We start from the raw sequence: 20,855 nt of genomic DNA, 5'->3' as shown, positions 1-20,855 counted from the left end.
TCTCTCTCTCTCTCAACTAGGGCTGTTGTGGTCTCTCTCTCTCTCTCTCAACTAGGGCTGTTGCGGTCTCTCTCTCTCTCTCAACTAGGGCTGTTGTGGTCTCTCTCTCAACTAGGGCTGTTGTGGTCTCTCTCTCAACTAGGGCTGTTGTGGTCTCTCTCTCAACTAGGGCTGTTGCGGTCTCTAACAACTAGGGCTGTTGTGGTCTCTCTCTCTCTCTCTCTCTCTCTACTAGGGCTGTTGTGGTCTCTCTCGCTCTCTCTCAACTAGGGCTGTTGCGGTCTCTCTCTCTCTCTCAACTAGGGCTGTTGTGGTCTCTCTCTCTCTCTCTCTCAACTAGGGCTGTTGTGGTCTCTCTCAACTAGGGCTGTTGTGGTCTCTCTCTCTCTCAACTAGGGCTGTTGTGGTCTCTCTCAACTAGGGCTGTTGTGGTCTCTCTCTCTCTCAACTAGGGCTGTTGTGGTCTCTCTCTCTCTCTCTCAACTAGGGCTGTTGCGGTCTCTCTCTCTCTCTCTCAACTAGGGCTGTTGCGGTCTCTCTCAACTAGGGCTGTTGTGGTGACCGTATTACCACCACACCGGCAGTCATGAGTACCCAACTCGCTAACAACCATCAGGTCCTAATGGCCTGGTACTCAGGGCTCTATTGTCCCTCCATCAGGTACTAATGGCCTGGTACTCAGGGCTCTATTGTCCCTCCATCGGGTCCTAATGGCCTGGTACTCAGGGCTCTATTGTCCCTCCATCAGGTCCTGGTACTCAGGGCTCTATTGTCCCTCTAACCACTCTGACAATTAACATTTACATTTTAGATTTTAGTCATTTAGCAGACGCTCTTATCCAGAGCGACTTACAGTAGAGTGCATACATTTTATTACATTTTACATACTGAGACAAGGATATCCCTACCGGCCAAACCCTCCCTAACCCGGACGACGCTATGCCAATTGTGCGTCGCCCCACGGACCTCCCGGTTGCGGCCAGCTGCAACATTTACATTACATTTAAGTCATTTAGCAGACGCTCTTATCCAGAGCAACTTACAAGTACATACATTCATACTTTTTTTTGTTGTTTTTTTTGTACTGGCCCCCCGTGGGAATCGAACCCACAACCCTGGCGTTGCAAGCGCCATGCTCTACCAACTGAGCCACACGGGACAAAAGTCTGGGCGCAACAGAGTCTGGGCGTGAACCCAGCCCAGCCTGGGCGCGAACCCAGAGACTCTGGTGGCGCAGATAGCACTGCGATGCAGTGCCCTAGACCACTGCGCCACCCGGGAGGTCTGGACAATCCAAATACAATTGAAAATGACATCAAACACTTATCATATTCTAAACACTATCTGCTTTCAAAACTCACCTCACTGTGACAATCAATTTGAAGAAAGAGGTTCAATAGCAGGTTGAAACTGAGTGTAAATCATGGTCATTGTGGATGTCGTTTCAAGGCCTAACACAATGAAATGGACAGAGCTTTCTAAGGTGATGATTCATTCAAAACACCCATACGCATATTACAGATTATGCATATGCATAGGCTTATGAGGCCAAGCCCGGGAAAAAAACGGAATTCAAATGATGATTGTGCCGTTATACAATACATAGTCTACCGCATATTACAGATGGCAGAAAAACATAACACAAAACTGATGATTTAAGAAGTCTTTGGTACATAATTGGTCTAGTGGCTGCCTATACTCCAAAATGAAACAAATTTGAGTGATCGCCTTTGAGTGAGGACTGTATTATGATGCATACTGGATGGACTCCAACATTTCTATCCATGAGTCTGGGAGCGAACATATAGCCCTGGGCCATGCAGTTGGTTCATTGATTGTGCAGGGCGATTTTGAATAGCCTAGTAATAGGGAATGTTTAATATTTTCATAATTAATTGAGTGACAGATTACCTTTAGCTATCCAGAATATCTCACCAGCGTACGTTTCCATTTCCTCCTGTCAACAGTTTAGTGAAATATGTTTCGTTGTGAAAACATGTTACTATCGATGTTTCCAAACAGATTTCACCTGGTTTCCCAAGTGAAGCACTGAGTAGCTGCAGGAACAGGTTTGGAGAGCCCATGGCACACAGAGTTTGGGCAGAATATCACCTGTCGCGCAGTGAGAGCACGCTCCTCAAACAGTGGTTGATGTGTGGAGTGAAATAAGTGTTTTAATATTTACTTCTCAGCTGTTCATATTAAGCACAGCTCGGCTATAAAACCGAAGTCGCCTACCAGGCATCTTTGAAAAAACGGACCGGCTGGAAAGCGTGCGGCCTCCATTCGCTTTTTCCCACTGTCCCTGCCCATTTGATAATGGGCCATTCTAAACTCATTTTACATATTAGTAAAGACCAGATTAAATTGAGAATAGTATGATGGGTGAAAATATGATCACTTGATGAGAGAACAGCTATGCAGCCTGAGGTAAGGAACAGAGCGCAAGCTTTTTCTGCTTCTTTCTCAAATCATAAAAAGGCTATAGTCGCATCTGTCATGCGCGTGAAAATGGGAGGAAAAAGGCGCGGGGGGATTAGAGTTCAACATCCTTTTTATTAAGTGAAACTTCTCAACAAAACAATAAACAAGCAACAAAACGTGAAAGTAGTGGTGCTACATGCACATACACAAACAATATCCCACAACCCAGGTGGGAACAATGGAGAACTTAAGTATGATCCCCAATTAGAGACAACGACAATCAGCTGCCTCTAATTGGGAACCATACAACAAAACAAAACATACAACACCATAGAGAACCCCGAGGGCTCTCTATGTTCAGGGCGTGACAGCATCATGCAGTCCATTCTGTATATGTTTTGATTTCTAAGACATTCAAAGGTTTGTATCATTCACAACTAGAGTTGCCAAATAACTCTAAATCTGGCATATACGGCCTGTTTCAAATGATCACTTTTACACTCAACACAACCTCTTCATATGCACACTCGCTCCGAAATGGGGAAAATATCCTTTATATTTTAAGTTCAATTATATTTTTCTTTCTATAAAATCATATGTCATGAATCGCCACAGCCCTATGTACATCTTTGTATGACAGAAGCATTATGTTTGTTGTTGATAATAGTTAAATAATCTATGCAGGGGTTGAAGATGAAGTATCAAAGAATAGAAGGGCAGAGACAGTTTTGTGGGTGAACGGATAGAGTGCAAACAGTGAAATAATGTACAAGCGCTGTCTTAGTCTGAGTCAATTTTTGAACAGATACTTTGTCATTAGTTTCAACAGTCAAATCTCAACCTGTTACTCCTAAATGTTATTCAATTGAAACCAAATATGAAGAACAAATCATGTAAATGCAGGTATTGAAAGAAAACTCGGGACTGTACAAAAGCCAACACAGTGCCGCTGCAGTATCAACCTTAATTAAATAAACGTGTTATTTTTTTAATACTAGAGAATCAATTAATCTGATGAAAAAACAGCTTTAATTGATAAGATTGGGAATCAATGTTCCCTGAATCCCAAGCAGCAGCCCTTTAAAGACTACCTCACTAATTAAACACGAGTGGAAGCAGTATTCTCCTCCTGATTTATGATAATCCGAATGTTTGTTTATGTCGGGCCGTAATAACCTAACGACCTGCTTTATTGGCCGTGGCCACGGAGGCATCCTACAACTTCATTATTCCTGCCCTTTCCAGCAGCTCCAGAAGGTCAACAGTCTGTCTGGCTGGGCCCAACCATGAGTGAGGGGCTGAGGAGGGGAACCTGGGACTAACTGAGTAGAGGGATCCAATTAACATCCAAAAGAGCCCCCTGCGACAAAGCTGAATCGAGGAGAATCACACACACAAACACACACACTGCATGGATGCTGCTACTCATGATCTACAGCTGAAAAGATCTCTCGTATTGGTTGACAGATGGCTGAATCGAATTTTCCAGATATTTGGATGTTTCAAAACTGTATATCTTCCCAGAGAGGGGTGAATTGACCAATAGGAAGATCAATAGGACCAATATGAAGATCAGCAGGACCAATAGGAAGATAAGTAGGACCAATAAGAAGATCAGTAGGACCAATATGAAGATCAGTAGGAAGATCAGTAGGACCAATATGAAAATCAGTAGAACCAATATGAAGATCAGTAGGACCAATATGAAGATCAGTATGACCAATAAGAAGATCAGTAGGACCAATATGATGCTCAGTAGGACCAATAGGAAGATCAGTAGGACCAATATGAAGATCCGTAGGACCAATAGGGAGATCAGTATGACCAATAGGAAGATCAGTAGGACCAATATGAAAATCAGTAGGACCAATATGAAGATCAGTAGTACCAATATGAAGATCAGTAGGACCAATATGAAGATCAGTAGGACCAATATGAAGATCAGTAGGACCAATATGAAGATCAGTAGGACCAATATGAAGATCAGTAGGACCAATATGAAGATCAGTAGGACCAATATGAAAATCAGTAGGACCAATATGAAAATCAGTAGGAACATCAGTAGGACCAATATGAAGATCAGTAGGACCAATATGATGCTCAGTAGGACCAATAGGAAGATCAGTAGGACCAATATGAAAATTAGTAGGACCAATATGAAAATCAGTAGGAACATCAGTAGGACCAATATGAAGATCAGTAGGACCAATATGAAATTCAATATACCAATAGGAAGATCAGTAGGACCAATAGGAAAATCAGTAGGACCAATATGAAGATCAGTAGGACCAATAGTAAGATCAGTATGACCAATAGGAAGATCAGTAGGACCAATATGAAGATCAATAGGAAGATCAGTAGGACCAATATGAAGATCAGTAGGACCAATATGAAGATCAGTAGGATAAATATGAAAATCAGTAGGACCAATAGGAAGTTCAATAGACCAATATGAAGATCAGTAGGACCAATAGGATAACCAGTAGGATCAATATAAAGATCAGTGGTACCAATAGGAAGTTCAATGGACCAATAGGAAGATCAATAGGACCAATAGGATGACCAGTAGGATTAATATAACGATCAGTCGGACCAATATGAAAATCAGTAGGACCAATAGGATGACCAGTAGGACCAATATGAAGATCAGTCGGACCAATATGAAGATCAGTCGGACCAATATGAAGATCAGTAGGACCAATAGAAAGATCAGTAGAACCAATATAAATTAAAAGTTTTAAAGAAGTTTAAACAAACTAGAATTTATAGGATTTATAGGGGATTTATAAAGTCGACTAAACCGACAGGTATGAGCCATAATAAATGGCTACAGTACAGTAGGGTATTGCAGTACCTGCAGTGCCTGAGTAGTCAGCAATAGTCAGCGGGTAGCCATCCTCATTCGGGTCAACAGAGAACAGTCCCACTCCAAAGGCTCCGTACTGGGCGAAAGCTGTGCTGTTCTCAAAGTCCTCCAGGTCAATTCGCAGCTCGTAGTTGGCTTGGATGGTCAAGGCATGCATCCTCTTCAAACCTGAGACGAAACAGAGGAGAGGCCCGTCATGATCTGACATGAACAGCTGTGATTAAAGATGGAGAAATAGGAATGGCACAATGGAGCACTTTCCATCACTGAACGATAACAGTATCCAAGGCACAGTAACTAACTTTTCAGGTCTTTCGGACCCAGTGGGGTGCACCTCTCTCTCTGCAAGTATATGGGTGCTTGGTAAGGAACTACTGTGCTCTCCCTCATATTAATTCTCTTTGTAGGCCGTAGACTGGTCTATGTGCTGTACCTCCAGGACAGAAAAAGAATAGGCCAGGAGATTTTGCCGGTACTAAGCCAATCATGCTGCGTCTCTACAGCTGTTGTCGACAGTTGTGGAACACCTCGTATGGTTCCTACAAGTGAACCCCCACTGGGCACAGACGTCAATTCAACATCTATTTCAAGTTGGTTCAACCAGTGTGTGCCCAGTGGGCCTCCATTGCAGGTGGCCACATCAGTTTTCACTAACTGCTTCTTGCTGTCTGAAATGCATTGTAGATGCTATAGGACAATTAAACAGATAGCCAGTGAGTATAAAATTAAGGAAAAAGTCACGATGAACATTATTACCCATAATGCTCTGTATGCACATTGTATGTGCTATGCTATGGTGCGGTGGTCTCAAATACCAGAAAGAGTTAATGTTCTCATATAGAAATCTTGGAACGCATCGCTAGCACGCTGATTGACTAATTCACTACATGGCTGCTGGAGGAGCGTCTAAATCAATTTTAGATTAAGTTTAACTCCAAAAGGTTCAGCACTCGAGAATGACCTTAAAATTACAGTGGAAAGCCACACCAAGTAGCCTAATCTCTCTCCTCCCTAATCCGTCCTCTGCCCAGTGCAGACACATTGTTCAAACAGCAGAATCCATTGGATAGGCTTCTCCCAGCAGCAGAGCACATCGCTAGAGTTCATCATCAGGCATAAACAGTGTTGTTTAATGGGTTCATTCCACAACAAATACATAGATGGGCTATTTACACTGGAAGGTTATCATCAGTCTCCACAATTGCACCCACAGGTGCAACGGTGTGCCCACTCGTGCATCGGTGTCGATAGAATATAAAGGGGTTTCCCTCACACAGGGCACCATTCCTTTTTGTAAGGGTGTGTTAGGATCATATAAGAAATTCAACAATTATTATTTATGAGATACTATTATGACATCCACAGATCAGCTGGAACTCTGCATGCACTTAGGTGTGTTCGCAAAACAAGCTATAAGATGGCATCATAGCATCATCCCTAATATGAAATAATATGTACTAGTTTTGCCCCTGAAGAAATAAGGACTACATAATTTGAGATTAAAGACACCCACAGATAACTTAGTAACTACAGTAAATAAACCACCACAGCCTTCAGTGTCTCAGGGTAAACTTGTGTGGTTGTCAGTGTTGTCGACACAAACTCCCTTTGATAACCATGCCTTTTCGGGCATTGATTTGACAGTGTCTCCTGATCCCTCCTGTCTCAGCCTCCAGTATTTATGCTGCAGTAGTTTATGTGTCGGGAGGCTAGTGTCAGTTTGTTATATCTGGAGTACTTCTCCTGTCTTATCCGGTGTCCTGTGTGAATTTAAGTATGCTCTCTCTAATTTTCTCTTTCTCTCTTTCTTTCTCTCCCTCGGAGGACCTGAGCCCTAGGACCATGCCTCAGGACTACCTGGCATGATGACTCCTTGCTGTCCCCAGTCCACCTGGCCGTGCTGCTGCTCCAGTTTCATCTGTTCTGCCTGCAGCTATGGAACCCTGACCTGTTCACCGGACGTGCTACCTGTCCCAGACCTGCTGTTTTCAACTCTCTAGAGACCGCAGGAGCGGTAGAGATACTCTTAATGAGTCTATGAAAAGCCAACTGACATTTACTCCTGAGGTGCTGACTTGCTGCACCCTCGACAACTACTGTGATTATTATTATTTGACCATGCTGGTCATTTATGAACATTTGAACATCTTGGCCATGTTCTGTTATAATCTCCACCCGGCACAGCCAGAAGAGGACTGGCCACCCCTCATAGCCTGGTTCCTCTCTAGGTTTCTTCCTAGGTTTTGTCCTTTCTAGGGAGTTTTTCCTAGCCACCGTGCTTCTACACCTGCATTGCTTGCTGTTTGGGGTTTTAGGCTGGGTTTCTGTACAGCACTTTGAGATATCAGATGATGGAAGAAGGGCTATATAAATACATTTGATTTGATTGATCGCTGCTACTGCCTGCTAATCCCTCCGCAAGGAGCGGTCTCCAGAGATTGTCTGACATTCTCCCCAGCCTGCAGACCACAGGAAACAGAGGGCAGGAGAATAACACTGAAGGCAAACAGCTTCATATTCTGGACTACGTTGTCTTAATATCGGGCAGCTACACTGTGTTTTGTGTGCCCTTCAACTTGTTCTGTATTCACTGTTTATTTCACCAGACACACACAAGGTTGGAATACTTATTGAATGAGCAGCTAAGGGCTAATTTAAGGGGGTGTTGTGGACTTGTGAAACTGTGGAGCTCAAGGATATCTTAGACGATGTGCATGATGCACAAATGCACTGAGTGACGTGGCACTGTCTGCATGCGTCTCCATAACAGTTCACCACCATCTAGACTAGAGCAACGTGTACCATTCAGATAGATCGGATAGTTATTTCATAATTTGGGAAAAAGTTTGAGACATTAATTGGTACACGCAGAGCCTCAGGCCATAGAGACTTCCAGTATGTCGAAACAGATAGATATGTACACTGAAAAAGCACAAATAAAAAAATGCATTTACTTGCCAGTTTGCATGTTCTCTTTTGAATTATTGATGAGATGAACAACTCTCCATGCTGTTTTCCAATTTGAACCTCTTTTTGTCTGACCTTCACTCATTCATCCCAGTTGAGCCGTCTGGCACATACTGGTAGGTCTGTCCTTATCAACGCAAAATGGTAAATCTATCAATTCTCATGCCTGTAAATGTGAGTTTTTCAGTGTTGTCTTAACCCTACATCCCGGTGCTCACAGTATGTATATTTTTACACCAGTTCCTTTTGGCTTTTAGACTGACAGTTTACATATCTCAAGCCAAATCATTTAACATTTTCCAGCATCAAAGCTTTGGAAATTTCTTTGGAAATTAAGCACACTACTTATATTTAAACTGCACTTTCCTGTGAATTTACATAATTGTGCTTAGGGTTTTAATTAGACCCCTTGAGAATCTCTCATCCAATAAAATAGCGCTCATTGCAGTGGAGACGTTTAACAGCATATTCATTATCTCAAATTAAATCTTAATAATCAGGTGTTGAAGTGATACTCCAGAACCTTTGTATAATTCCAACCAATAGTTTTGAAAGTGGTGCTGCAGTGCCAAAACAGATCCCTGTTTTTGGTGTACTACATTATCGAAGTGTGTACGATGTCGTCCATTTCGTATGATGTTACGTCCTGGATTATATTACTACACTTTATGTTACGAATCCGATTCGTACAATATGTTACGAATTTGTTGCGCTTAAGAACCTGGACTGCATCTTTAATCAGTAATTGGTAATGCCTTAAATCGTTTTTGTTAATGGCTTTGACACATACAGTTGAAGTCGGAAGTTTACATACACCTTGGCCAAATACATTTAAACTCAGTTTTTCACAATTCCTGACATTTAATCCTAGTAAAAATTCCCTGTCTTAGGTCAGTTAAGATCACCACTTTATTTTAAGAATGTGAAATTGCAGAATAATAGTAGAGAGAATGATTTATTTCAGCTTTTATTTCTTTCATCACATTCCCAGTGGTTCAGAAGTTTACATAAACTCAATTCGTATTTGGTAGCATTGCCTTTAAATTGTTTAATTTGGGTCAAACGTTTCGGGTGGCCTTCCACAAGCTTCCCACAATAAGTTGGGTGAATTTTGTCCAATTCCTCCTGACAGAGCTGGTGTAACTGAGTCAGGTTTGTAGGCCTCCTTGCTCGCACACGCTTTTTCAGTTCTGCCCACAAATTTTCTATAGGATTGAGGTCAGGGCTTTGTGATGGCCACTCCAATACCTTGACTTTGTTGTCCTTAAGCCATTTTGCCACAACTTTGGAAGTATGCTTGGGGTCGTTGTCCATTTGGAAGACCCATTTGCGACCAAGCTTTAACTTCCTGACTGATGTCTTGAGATGTTGCTTCAATATATCCACATCATTTTCCTGCCTCATGATGCCATCTATTTTCTGAAGTGCACCAGTCCGTCCTGCAGCAAAGCACTCCCACAACATGATGCTGCCACCCTCGTGTTTCATGGTTGGGATGGTGTTCTTCGGCTTGCGACTCCCCCTTTTTCCTCCAAACATAACGATGGTCATTTTGGCCAAACATTATGGTCTATTTTTGTTTCATCAGACCAGAGGACATTTGTCCAAAAAGTACGATCTTTGTCCCCATGTGCAGTTGCAAACCGTAGTCTGGCTTTTCACTGCGGTTTTGGAGCAGTGGCTTCTTCCTTGCTGAGCAGCCTTTCAGGTTATGTCGATATAGGACTTGTTTTACTGTGGATATAGATACTTTTGTACCTGTTCCCTCCAGCATCTTCACAAGGTCCTTTGCTGTTGTTCTGGGATTGATTTGCACTTTTCGCACCAAAGTACGTTCATCTCTAGGAGACAGAACGAGTCTCCTTCCTGAGCGGTGTGATGACTGCGTGGTCCTATGGTGTTTATACTTGCGTACTATTGTTTGTACAGATGAACGTGGTACGTTCAGGCGTTTGGAAATTGCTCCCAAGGATGAACCAGACTTGTAGAGGTCTACAATTGTTTTCCTGAGGTCTTGCTGATTTCTTTGGATTTTCCCATGATGTCAAGCAAAGAGGCACTGAGTTTGAAGGTAGGCCTTGAAATACGTCCACAGGTACACCTCAAAGGACTCAAAGGATGTCAATTAGCCTATCAGAAGCTTCTAAAGCCATGACATAATTTTCTGGAATTTTTCAAGCTGTTTAAAGGCACAGACAACTTAGTGTATGTAAACTTCTGACCCACTGGAATTGTGATAAGTGAAATAATCTGTCTGTAAACAATTGTGGGAAAAATGACTTGTTTCATGCACAAAGTAAAATGAGTTTTAATGACTCCAACCTAAGTGTATGTAAACTTCCGACTTCAACTGTAAATTAAGACTTTCATTAAAGATTATTAGTTACTCTTTGCACCCGTAAGATTCTGATGGGAATTATCACTTTAGTGACAGATACACCAAGTAAAGTTTATGAGGTAGTTGTTTACATTTCAAAGTAAGTTTAAATTGTGTTGCTTACATGTAACTATGTAGAAACTGTAAAATTGGTCTAATATTTTCAAGACTTATTTATTCAAGCACGTATTTTTTGGCAAAAAAAAATATGTTTGCGTAACTATTTAAGGTGAGTAATTATTGTATGTATAGGAGATTGGCCACATTTGATGCATTTATTAACCAGCTCTTTTTTATTGTGTCAGGAGGAAACATGAATCTCGCCACCTGGTCATGATCATGACTACACTACCTTTCCCTCAGGAAGCAACATTCCTGGCCACCAATTATTAAGAATACACTCTTCCATCTGTGCAGCAGCAGCAGAAGGATTTAACTTTTCAGTAGTGCTTGTTCTTGGTAACACGTCTAGCTCGGGTGTTCTCCCTCCCCTGTCAGATAAAGGCATAGAGAGAGGTGAGAGGTAGAGAGGACTTCATAGAGTACATCACACAGCCTTATGCGCCGACCCTGAGAGTTGCAGGTCTAGGTTAGGGGTTCTTTGAACACCTGTCAGAAAGGGTGACATGGAGCCTCTTAGTTCTGCTCTAAATTAATCATCCCACCATGACACCTGGGGCCCTCCCTACGTCCCCCTACTTTAAATAGCTGGTTTCGCCTGTGGCTTCGGCACCGTAGACAGGCACACCACTGCATCAGTATTGATTTCATTCATTTCCAGCACGTCTGCATTGAGGAGGCTCAGGCCTCTGTGCAGAGTTGATTTGGCAAAGCCGTTCTCCGCCTTTAGCGCAGTTCTATGCAAATAAGGGTGAAGATTTAATTAGGCTTGATGCAGCTTTTGTTTTGTATTTGACATTATTCTCCATGAGAAGCGTCCTCCTGGATTCTGCGATTCTGAGGGGAACACTCCCGGGGGAGACCGTCCAATATCCAGCTAACCTCTGTCATTGTTTAACCTACAGGCTTATAAAATAGCAATTATTCAATTAAAAATAAAATGTCGTTCTCTGCGAAAGCTGAGCTAATGAAGCTTGTACAATTACGATGGGGAGAGACTCTAAGGCTGTGTCTAGACTTGACAGTTAATGCAGTTTTTGTATTCTGATCATGGAGTTCCGATTTGGAATTCTGAACACATCATGCGTCTATACTTACATTTAAATGTGTCCACCATGTCCACATTGTGTCCGGATTAATTTTCCCTTCACTATATTCAAATGCCAGTATGCACTCTGCAAACGGTGGAATAGGCTAAATATGATAACAACACAACAACAACTTGATGGCAGTAGATAACTACTGTAGCTAACAGCCAGCTAGCTAGCATGCAAAGCGAAATGGACTGCTAACGGGTTAGCATAATTCTAGCCAAACAAAACATTGTTGAGTCTTGTGGGCGGAGTGCTGACCACATCTCCCACTGTATGCGCTTTCGGTAACCTGATTACGTACAGACTGAGGATAAATCTACACACAATGCGTCCCTGACCACCTCCTCACAGTGCGACTTTTACGTGTCTAGACCTGTCTTTTCAATGCGATCTTCGTATTCTGATAGCAGAAGTCGCATGTAAGTGTCAAGTGTAGACACGGCCTAAGACACAGTATAATTAATTCAAAGATGATAAGTTCTCCATCAGTATATTTACATGTCTCTAGATTAACACGATTGGATGCTCAAATCTGTTTGCTTTAACACACAGCTATAGGCTCTTCTGAACAATCAGAACATCTATTAGCTATGAAATCCTGGGGTCTTATTTATCAATATTGAGTAGAAACCATTCAAAAATAATACTTACGAACGGAATGTTCAGAAGCATATAAAAAGTGTGATTTATCAAACAATCCTACAAGCGTCATACACACACAGTTTGTTTTGCTGATGATTGCATCCAAAACATTGGCTCATCGAGGGCTGTGAGATGGCGATCGGCATGTTGTATGAATTTACAAAAATTATTGAATTATTACTCTCACAATTTCAGATATTTTCAACATATACACTGAGTATACCAAAAATTAGGAACAGCCTCCTAATATTGACTTGCACCCCTCTCCCCTTTTGCCCCCAGAACAACATGGACTTTATGAAGTGTTGAAAGCGTTCCACAGGGATGCTGGCCCATGTTGACTCCAGTGCTTCCCACAGTTGGGTCAAGTTGGCTGGATGTCCTTTGGGTGGGGGACCATTGTTGATACACACGGGAAACTGTTGAGCATGAAAAACCCAGTAGCTTTGCAGTTCTTGACACAAACTTCTACTGCAGTGGGCTAAATCAGGGTCACACAGAGAGTGTCTCTTGGTAGTCTTAAACAAATCTACTTTGAAACAAAAGTATACACCTCACAAACATGGTTATGGTCTTACAAAAAGAAGACACCTGTACCATGTCAGATATACAGTTGAAATGTATTACATTTTGCGTTTACATCCCAATAATACACTTTATATACATAACAGAAGGCTGGTGGTGGGGTTATGGTATTGGCAGGCATAAACTATGGAGAATGAACACAATTGCATTTTACTGATGGCAATTTGAATGCACAGAAATACCATAATGAGGTCCTGAGGCCCATTGTGAGGCCCATTTTTTTTGGGCCTCAGTCAATTTTGCGTTTATATTTTTGTTCGGTGTAACAAGTGACATCAATAAGGGATCATAGCTTTCACCTGGATTTACTTGGTCAGTCTATGTCATGGAAAGAGCAGGTGTTCTTCATGTTTTGTGTTTTCCCCATTCTACGCTAACAAGCTGTTCCCTTATTCCACCACTTGGCACTGTGTATACGCATGGTCATGGCTGTGGGTACATTTACACACTCTCAAGCAAACACTCATACAGTGGTGGAAAAAGTACCCAACTATCATACTTGAGTAAAAGTAAAGATACCTTAATAGAAAATGACTCAAGTAAAAGTAAAACTCACCCAGTAAAATTTTACTTGAGTAAAAGTTTAAAAGTAATTGGTTTAAAATAAACTTAAGTATCAAAAGTAAAGGAATAAATCATTTCAAATTCCTTAAATTAGGCAAACCAGATGGCACCATCTTCTTGTTTGTAATTTATTTACAGAAGGCCACAAGCACACTCCAACATTCAGACATCATTTACAAAAGAAGCATGTGTGTTAAATGAGTCCAACAGATCAGAGGCAGTAGAGATGACAAGGGATGTTCGTTTGATAAGTGCGTGAATTTGACTATTTTCCTGTCCTGCTAAGCATTCAAAATGTAACGAGTACTTTTGGGTGTCAAGGAAAATGTATGGAGTAAAAAGTACACATTTCTTAAGGAATGTAGTGAAGTAAAAGTAGTCAAAAATATAAATAGTAAAGTACAGATATCCCCTCCAAAAAACTTTAGTACTTTAAAATATATTTACTTAAGTACTTTACACCACTGCGCTCGTATTGATAAATCTCACACTTTAAATGGAAATGATCCCACGCATGGTTTACCCACATATCTATGCTTACGTGTGAATGAAAAATGACGCCCCTGAAATTCTATACTGGCTATATGATACTGTAGCATCAAGAGAAATTCAGAAATACAATCAAGTTAAATTCACTCTCAGGAGCGTCAACATCTTATCTTCCAGGGCATTAGCTGGATTTTGCCTCCTCTATCACATTTGAAGGTAAGACCCAGGTGCAGACAATGTCGAAGAAACACGGGCAGGCAAAGGTACCGGACAGGCAGCCAGGCAGAAAGGACAAAACCGGGAAAACTAGAAAATAGACAAGGCAAGGGGAAACCCGCTGGTAGGTCTGAGAAACAAAACAAACTCGCACAGACAGACAGAAAACACAGGTATAAGTACCCAGGGGATAATGGGGAAGATGGGCAACACCTGGAGGGGGGTGAAGACAAGCACAAGGACATGTGAAACAGATCAGGGCGTGACATCCTCTGCTAGTCAGGCATCATCTCCCTCTTAGCGCTTCGCAAAGTACACAAGATTAGTCATTACACCTCTCAGATGAAAATAAAAGGAAAAATTAGTGTTGGCGAGTTCTCAACCGCATCAACAAGCTCACACAGACGGAGCGTCAAAAAAATCTACCTTTGAAAGTACAAAATGCATTTAATTCAAAACAATCCAAACAATGAATATTCAAGTTGAGATACAGAGGAAACATTGTATGGTATGTGATCAAGATTAGTCAAGGGAAAATAGTTAGGGTATCTGCTTGTATCTCTGTTCATCTCATTTCCCCGACTTGGAATTCACCTCGGTTGAACACAAGTGGGCTGCAAATTGCAGAAGCATGGATTGGATTGATAAAAAGGCTTAATGGTGTGATAGCATATACATTATATGCAAAATGGGATGGCCAAAATAAGACTGGGGGTTCAAATTTATTTCAGTCCATTTCTGGACAGTGGAACAAGCAGAGAGTTACTCGCAGAGTAAGATAAGTAGTTAGTCTAAGACAACCACAAAAGCGATTAACGAAACACATTATTAACAATGCTGAGCCAAACAATGTTTTATTGAACATTGTCCACACGGTCCACACGACTTTGTGATTATGTTGGCAAACGACACAACAGGGAATAGCTGATGTCATGGTGGCTCATCTCTATGAAATTCAGTACAATTTGAGGACTTATTCCATCCAACGTAGAAGACACTGGGAGTGGGTACTTGTACATTGTGGGGAAAAAGGCCAATTGGAACCGTATTAGAGACCATTCATCAATTCACAGGCCTTCTCTCTATGATGTTATTTGACAAGTAGTCAGAGATGAAGGAGCGCTACAGGAGAGGGATTTAGAGAGATCTATGATTAGAATAGTCTAGAGGCAAAGATCAAAACTAGTTGTGTGATCAGGAATCACACTAGTATTGTGCTGACAGATATACCAGTATTAGAATGTCTCAGAACATTTACACTATCTTTTGACATGGAGCTCAATACAATTTTTTATTTTATTTATTTCACCTTTATTTAACCAGGTCGGCAAGTTGAGAACAAGTTCTCATTTACAACTGCGACCTGGCCAAGATAAAGCAAAGCAGTGTGAAAAAAACAACAACACAGAGTTACACATAAACAAACGTACCATCAATAACACAATAGAAAAATCAATGTACAGTGTGTGTAAATGTAGAAGAGTAGGGAGGTAAGGCAATAAATAGGCCATAGAGGTGAAATAATTACAATTTAGCATTAACACTGGAGTGATAGATGTGCAGATGATGATGTGCAAGTAGTGATACTGGGGTGCAAAAGAGCAAGAGGATAAATAACAATATGGGAATGAGGTATTTGGGTGTGCTATTTACAGATTGGCTGTGTACAGGTACAGTGATCGGTAAGCTGCTCTGACAGCTGATGCTTAAAGTTAGAGAGATATAAGACTCCAGCTTCAGTGATTTTTCAATTCGTTCCAGTCATTGGCAGCAGAGAACTGGAAGGAAAGGCGGCCAAAGGAAGTGTTGGCTTTAGGGATGACCAGTGAAACATACCTGCTGGAGCACGTGCTACGGGTGGATGTTGCTATGGTGACCAGTGAGTTGAGATAAGGTGAGGCTTTACCTAGCAAAGACTTATAGATGACCTGGAGCCAGTGGGTTTGGTGATGAATATGTAGTGAGAGACAGCCAACGAGAGCATACAGGTCACAGTGGTGGGTTGTATATGAGGCTTTGGTGACAAAACGGATGGCACTGTGATAGACTACATCCAGTTTGCTGAGTAGAAGTCAAGGATCGCTGCCCTGCCGAAGTCAAGGATCGGTAGGATAGTCCGTTTTACGAGGGTATGTTTGGCAGCATGAGTGAAGGAGGCTTTGTTGCAAAATAGGAAGCTGATTCTAGATTTAATTTTGGATTGGAGATGCTTAATGTGAGTCTGGAAGGAGAGTTTACAGACACCTAGTTTAACAGACACCTAGGTATTTGTAGGCACATACATTATGGTCAAGATAATTTAGCAATTGCAACAATACATTCACTGTTGGTGACCCCTGCTCTTAGCTTCTATGCTATTGTGAGATATTATTCTAGAACAATGTGTCACGTTCTGACCTTTATTTCCTTTGTTTTGTCTTTATTTAGTATGGTCAGGGCGTGAGTTGGGGTGGGCAGTCTATGTTTGTATTTCTATGTTTTGCTATTTCTGTGTTTGGCCTGATATGGTTCTCAATCAGAGGCAGCTGTCAATCGTTGTCCCTGATTGGGAACCATATTTAGGTAGCCTGTTTTGTGTTGGGTTTGGTGGGTGGTTGTCTTCAGTCTTCGTGTGTCTGCACCAGACAGAACTGTTTCGGTTTTTCACATTTGTTGTTTTTGTATTTTGAGTGTTCACTTTTATTAAACAAGATGAACAATTACCACGCTGCACATTCGTCCTCCGATCCTTCTAACTTCTCCTCCTCAGACGAGGAGGAAGACGAAAGCCGTTACACAATGAAATACAATGTGTTACATTCTCTTTATCTTTCTCCTTCTCCGCCATCCAGAGTTGTTTATAGCAATTTACTTTATGACTATATAAGATTAGGGACTCAGGGAGGGTCTGCAATACAGGGCATACACATATCAGACTTAAAACAGAACTGTAGCTTACATTATTCAATACATTGAGGATAACTTTGCAGCGGCTGTAAACGCCTTATCATTTACCTGCAAGAGCTGTATGTACTTTGAAGGGACTAAATATCAATTTACAACGGACACATCAAGAGGAAAACTTCACCAGTGAATACCTGGCTGAACCTGGTTCCTGACCAATGGATACAACTCATCTGTCAGATCCAAAGGGAGCGGCGGTTTAGGCATTTGCCATGTCTGCACAAACAACGCTATAAAAACACAGGACATCAAACGTGATTGATCCAGCCCATCTCATCACTTTAAGTAAACAATAGTAATCCAACTACACACACACTGCATAATACTCAGACACACTCACACACAGAATAAAACAGACATACTGTGACCATTGGTTTGTCAGCAGTATTTCAATTAACATCAACTGAATGGAAAGACTGTAACGGAAGGGCTGGTGTGTCAAATAAAACAATATCAAAATGTATTTGTCACATTCTTCGTAAAGATTAGGTGTAGACTAACAGTGAAATGTTTACTTACGGGTCCTTTACCAACAATGCAGAGTTAAAGATTAAAAAAATATATATAAAAAATAAAATTGTGACAAAATGAATAAATACACAGTGAATAAAAAATTACAATACCGAGTAAAAATAACATGGCTAAATACAGGAAATACCAGTACCGAGTCGACGTGCAGGGGTACAAAGTAATTAAGGTAGCTATGTACATATAGGTAGGGGTAAAGTGACTAGGCAACAGGATATGTGGTGAGTGTGAAAGTGTGTGTGTGTGAGTCACAGGAGGTTGGTGGCTCCTTAATTGGGGAGAACGGGCTCGTGGTAATGACTGGAGCAGAATCAGTGGATTGTTATCAAATACATCAAACACATGGTTTCCAGGTGTTTCATTCCATTCCATTAGCTTCGTTCCGGACATTATTATGAGCCGTTCTCCCCTTAGCAGCCTCCACTGGTGTGAGTGTGTGTGTGTAGTCAGTATACATGTGTGCGCATGTTATGGTTATGTGTGTGTGGGCGTATCTAGTGTGTGTGTGTGTGTGTGTGTGTGTGTGTGTGTGTGTGTGTGTGTGTGTGTGTGTGTGTGTGTGTGTGTGTGTGTGTGTGTGTGTGTGTGTGTGTGTGTGTGTGTGTGTTGGGGTGTCAGTGTAAGTATGTGTGAGTGTGTGGGTAGAGTCCAGTGTGCGTGCATAGAGTCAGTGCAGTGTGTGTGTGTGCGTTTTGAGGGGTCAATGTGTTTAAACCCAGAGAGAGTAGGAAGAGTGGAGCTGTGAGAGAGATTATGCCTGCAGCTCGCTGAGCAATAGCACTCCATAATGACCACTGTGAGGCCTGGAGCGGGACAAGGCTACAGTATACACACTAACATAACAAATATCTCCACTAGTTTGGTAAATCTTCAACTGCAATTCAATTTTACAATACATGTTCAATAAATATGTTGATAGTCTTGTCAATATACTGTAGATGTGTTTCTTATCTATTTGTATTTTCATTTATTATGGATCCCCATTAGCTCTTGCCAAGGCAGCAGCTACTCTTCCTGGGATTTATTATGGATCCCCATTAGTTCCTCCCAAGACAGCAGCTGCTCCTGGGGTTCAGCAAAATGATTGGTTTTAAAAACGTTACAATACCTTCACAACAGATTTCACAACACATTAAGTGTGTGCGTTCAGTTATTGTGTGTGTGTGTGTATGCATGTGTCTGTGCCTGTGTTTGTGTGTCATCACAGCCTCCGCTGTTCCATAAGGTGTATTTTTATCTGTTTTTAAAATCTAATTTTACTGCTTGCATGAGTTACTTGATGTGGAATAGAGTTCCATGTAGTCATGAGAGAGGAGAGATTGACTTCATGCCACCAGAGAACTCTTCACAGTCCCCAAGTCAAGAACAGACTATGGGGGGCGTGCCTGCATGGGTGTCTGAGCTGTGTGTCAGTAGTTCAAACAGACAGGTCGGTGCATTCAACATGTCAATACCTCTCGAAAATACAAGTAGTGATGAAGTCAATCTCTCCTCCACTTTGAGCCAGGAGAGATTGACATGCATATTATGTTAGCTCTCCGTGTACATTTAAGGACCAGCCGTGCTGCCCTATTCTGAGTCAATTGCAATTTTCCTTGAGTCCCTCTTTGTGGCACCTGACCACACGACTGAACAGTAGTCCAGGTGTGACAAAACTAGGGCCTGTAGGACCTGCCTTTGTTGATAATGCTGTTAAGAAGGCAGAGCAGCGCTTTATTATGGACAGAATTCTCCCCATCTTAGCTACTGTTGTATCAATCTGACAGTTTACAATCCAGGGTTACGCCAAGCAGTTTAGTCACCTCAACTTGCTAAATTTCCACATTATTCATTACAAGATTTAGTTGAGGTTTAGGGAATGACTGGTCCCAAATACAATGTTTTTAGTTTTTGAAATATTTAGGAGTAACTTATGCCTTGCCAACCATTCTGAAACAAACTGCAGCTCTTTGTTAAGTGTTGCAGTCATAGTAGTTGTTATGTATAGTTTTGAGTCAACCGCATACATAGACACACTGGGTTTACTCATGAAGATTGAAAAAAGTAAGGGGCCTAGACAGCTGCCCTGGGGAATTCCTGATTCTACCTGGATAATGTTGGAGAGGCTTTCATTAAAGAACACTCTCTGTGCAAAGAACTATAGATCATGCATAAAATAATGTTCCAAAGCTAATTCCTCCATTAACCCCACAGTCGATTGATACACCTGTGAGTCACACGTTGATGTCATTTTGATTTTGAATATTGAATAGGTCCCTGTGTGTTTTTGCTAGTACTTGCCCTTTCTTGTAGTGGCTGCAGCTCAATCCCCTCTTTCCGTCCAAATATAAAGTTTGTGAAAGCAGTCTTTTGCTACATATGAAAAGATGCAGACAAGAAAATAGTCACGAAATCGTCTGTAAAACCTGAACCATTTGAGCTACAAACCAATAAGTGTTGATTGTTTTGCTCTACGACATCCACAAGCTTTACGGCAGTCAACTGAACTTGCTGGCGCAGACGTCCTAATTTTGAAGAGGTCATCTCACAAAACCAACTATTCAGACCGAAAAGTTTGAGCTACAAACTACTATGTTGCCAATATCGAATGGGGAGACTCATGAATACGAGTGTTGGTTGTTTTGTGCTATAAAGCACACAGTCATCTGAAGGTAACCCAATAGCGGGCTGTAAAAATGGCGCAACTGTCGCGCCTGCTCCAGCTCCCGCTCTCTGGCGCTCAAGGGCGCCAGGCGGACCATCATTACGCACACCTGTCACCATCATTGCGCACATCTCTGCTTAATGGGACTCACCTGGACTCTATTACCTTATTGATTGCCTCCCCTATATCTGTCACTTCCTCAGTTTCTTCCCCATGTCTGCATTAATGTCGTTTTGTTCCCCTTGTCCAGACACTGCCCTTGTTTTGTTTCATGTCCGTTATTTATTAAATATTCACTCCCTGTACTTGCTTCTCATCTCCCAGCGTCTCTCCTCACAACAACGTGCATAGGGGGTAAAAAGAGCCACGAATAACGTGACCAAACATGGGTAATTT

General features: G+C 41.7%; 1 protein-coding gene across 3 annotated transcripts in view; it reads right to left on the bottom strand.

Annotated features, from left to right (window-relative positions):
- The window catches only part of fibcd1a (fibrinogen C domain containing 1a), a 120,939-nt gene that overhangs the window by 7,311 nt on the left and 92,773 nt on the right, over positions 1–20,855 (bottom strand). For 2 of the 3 annotated variants that reach the window (XM_055918894.1, XM_055918893.1), the window contains one exon: positions 5,279–5,458. The exons of the other annotated variant lie outside the window; for it this stretch is intronic. In XM_055918894.1, coding sequence (XP_055774869.1) covers positions 5,279–5,458 — 180 coding nt within the window. The remainder of the gene's footprint in view (positions 1–5,278; positions 5,459–20,855) is intronic. 3 annotated transcript variants of the gene reach the window in all.

This window comes from Salvelinus fontinalis, chromosome 4 (genome assembly GCF_029448725.1).
Source record: "Salvelinus fontinalis isolate EN_2023a chromosome 4, ASM2944872v1, whole genome shotgun sequence".
Lineage (NCBI taxonomy): Eukaryota > Metazoa > Chordata > Actinopteri > Salmoniformes > Salmonidae > Salvelinus > Salvelinus fontinalis.
The sequence above is the reverse complement of the archived record's forward strand: the minus strand, read 5'-3'. Positions and strand labels throughout refer to the sequence as shown.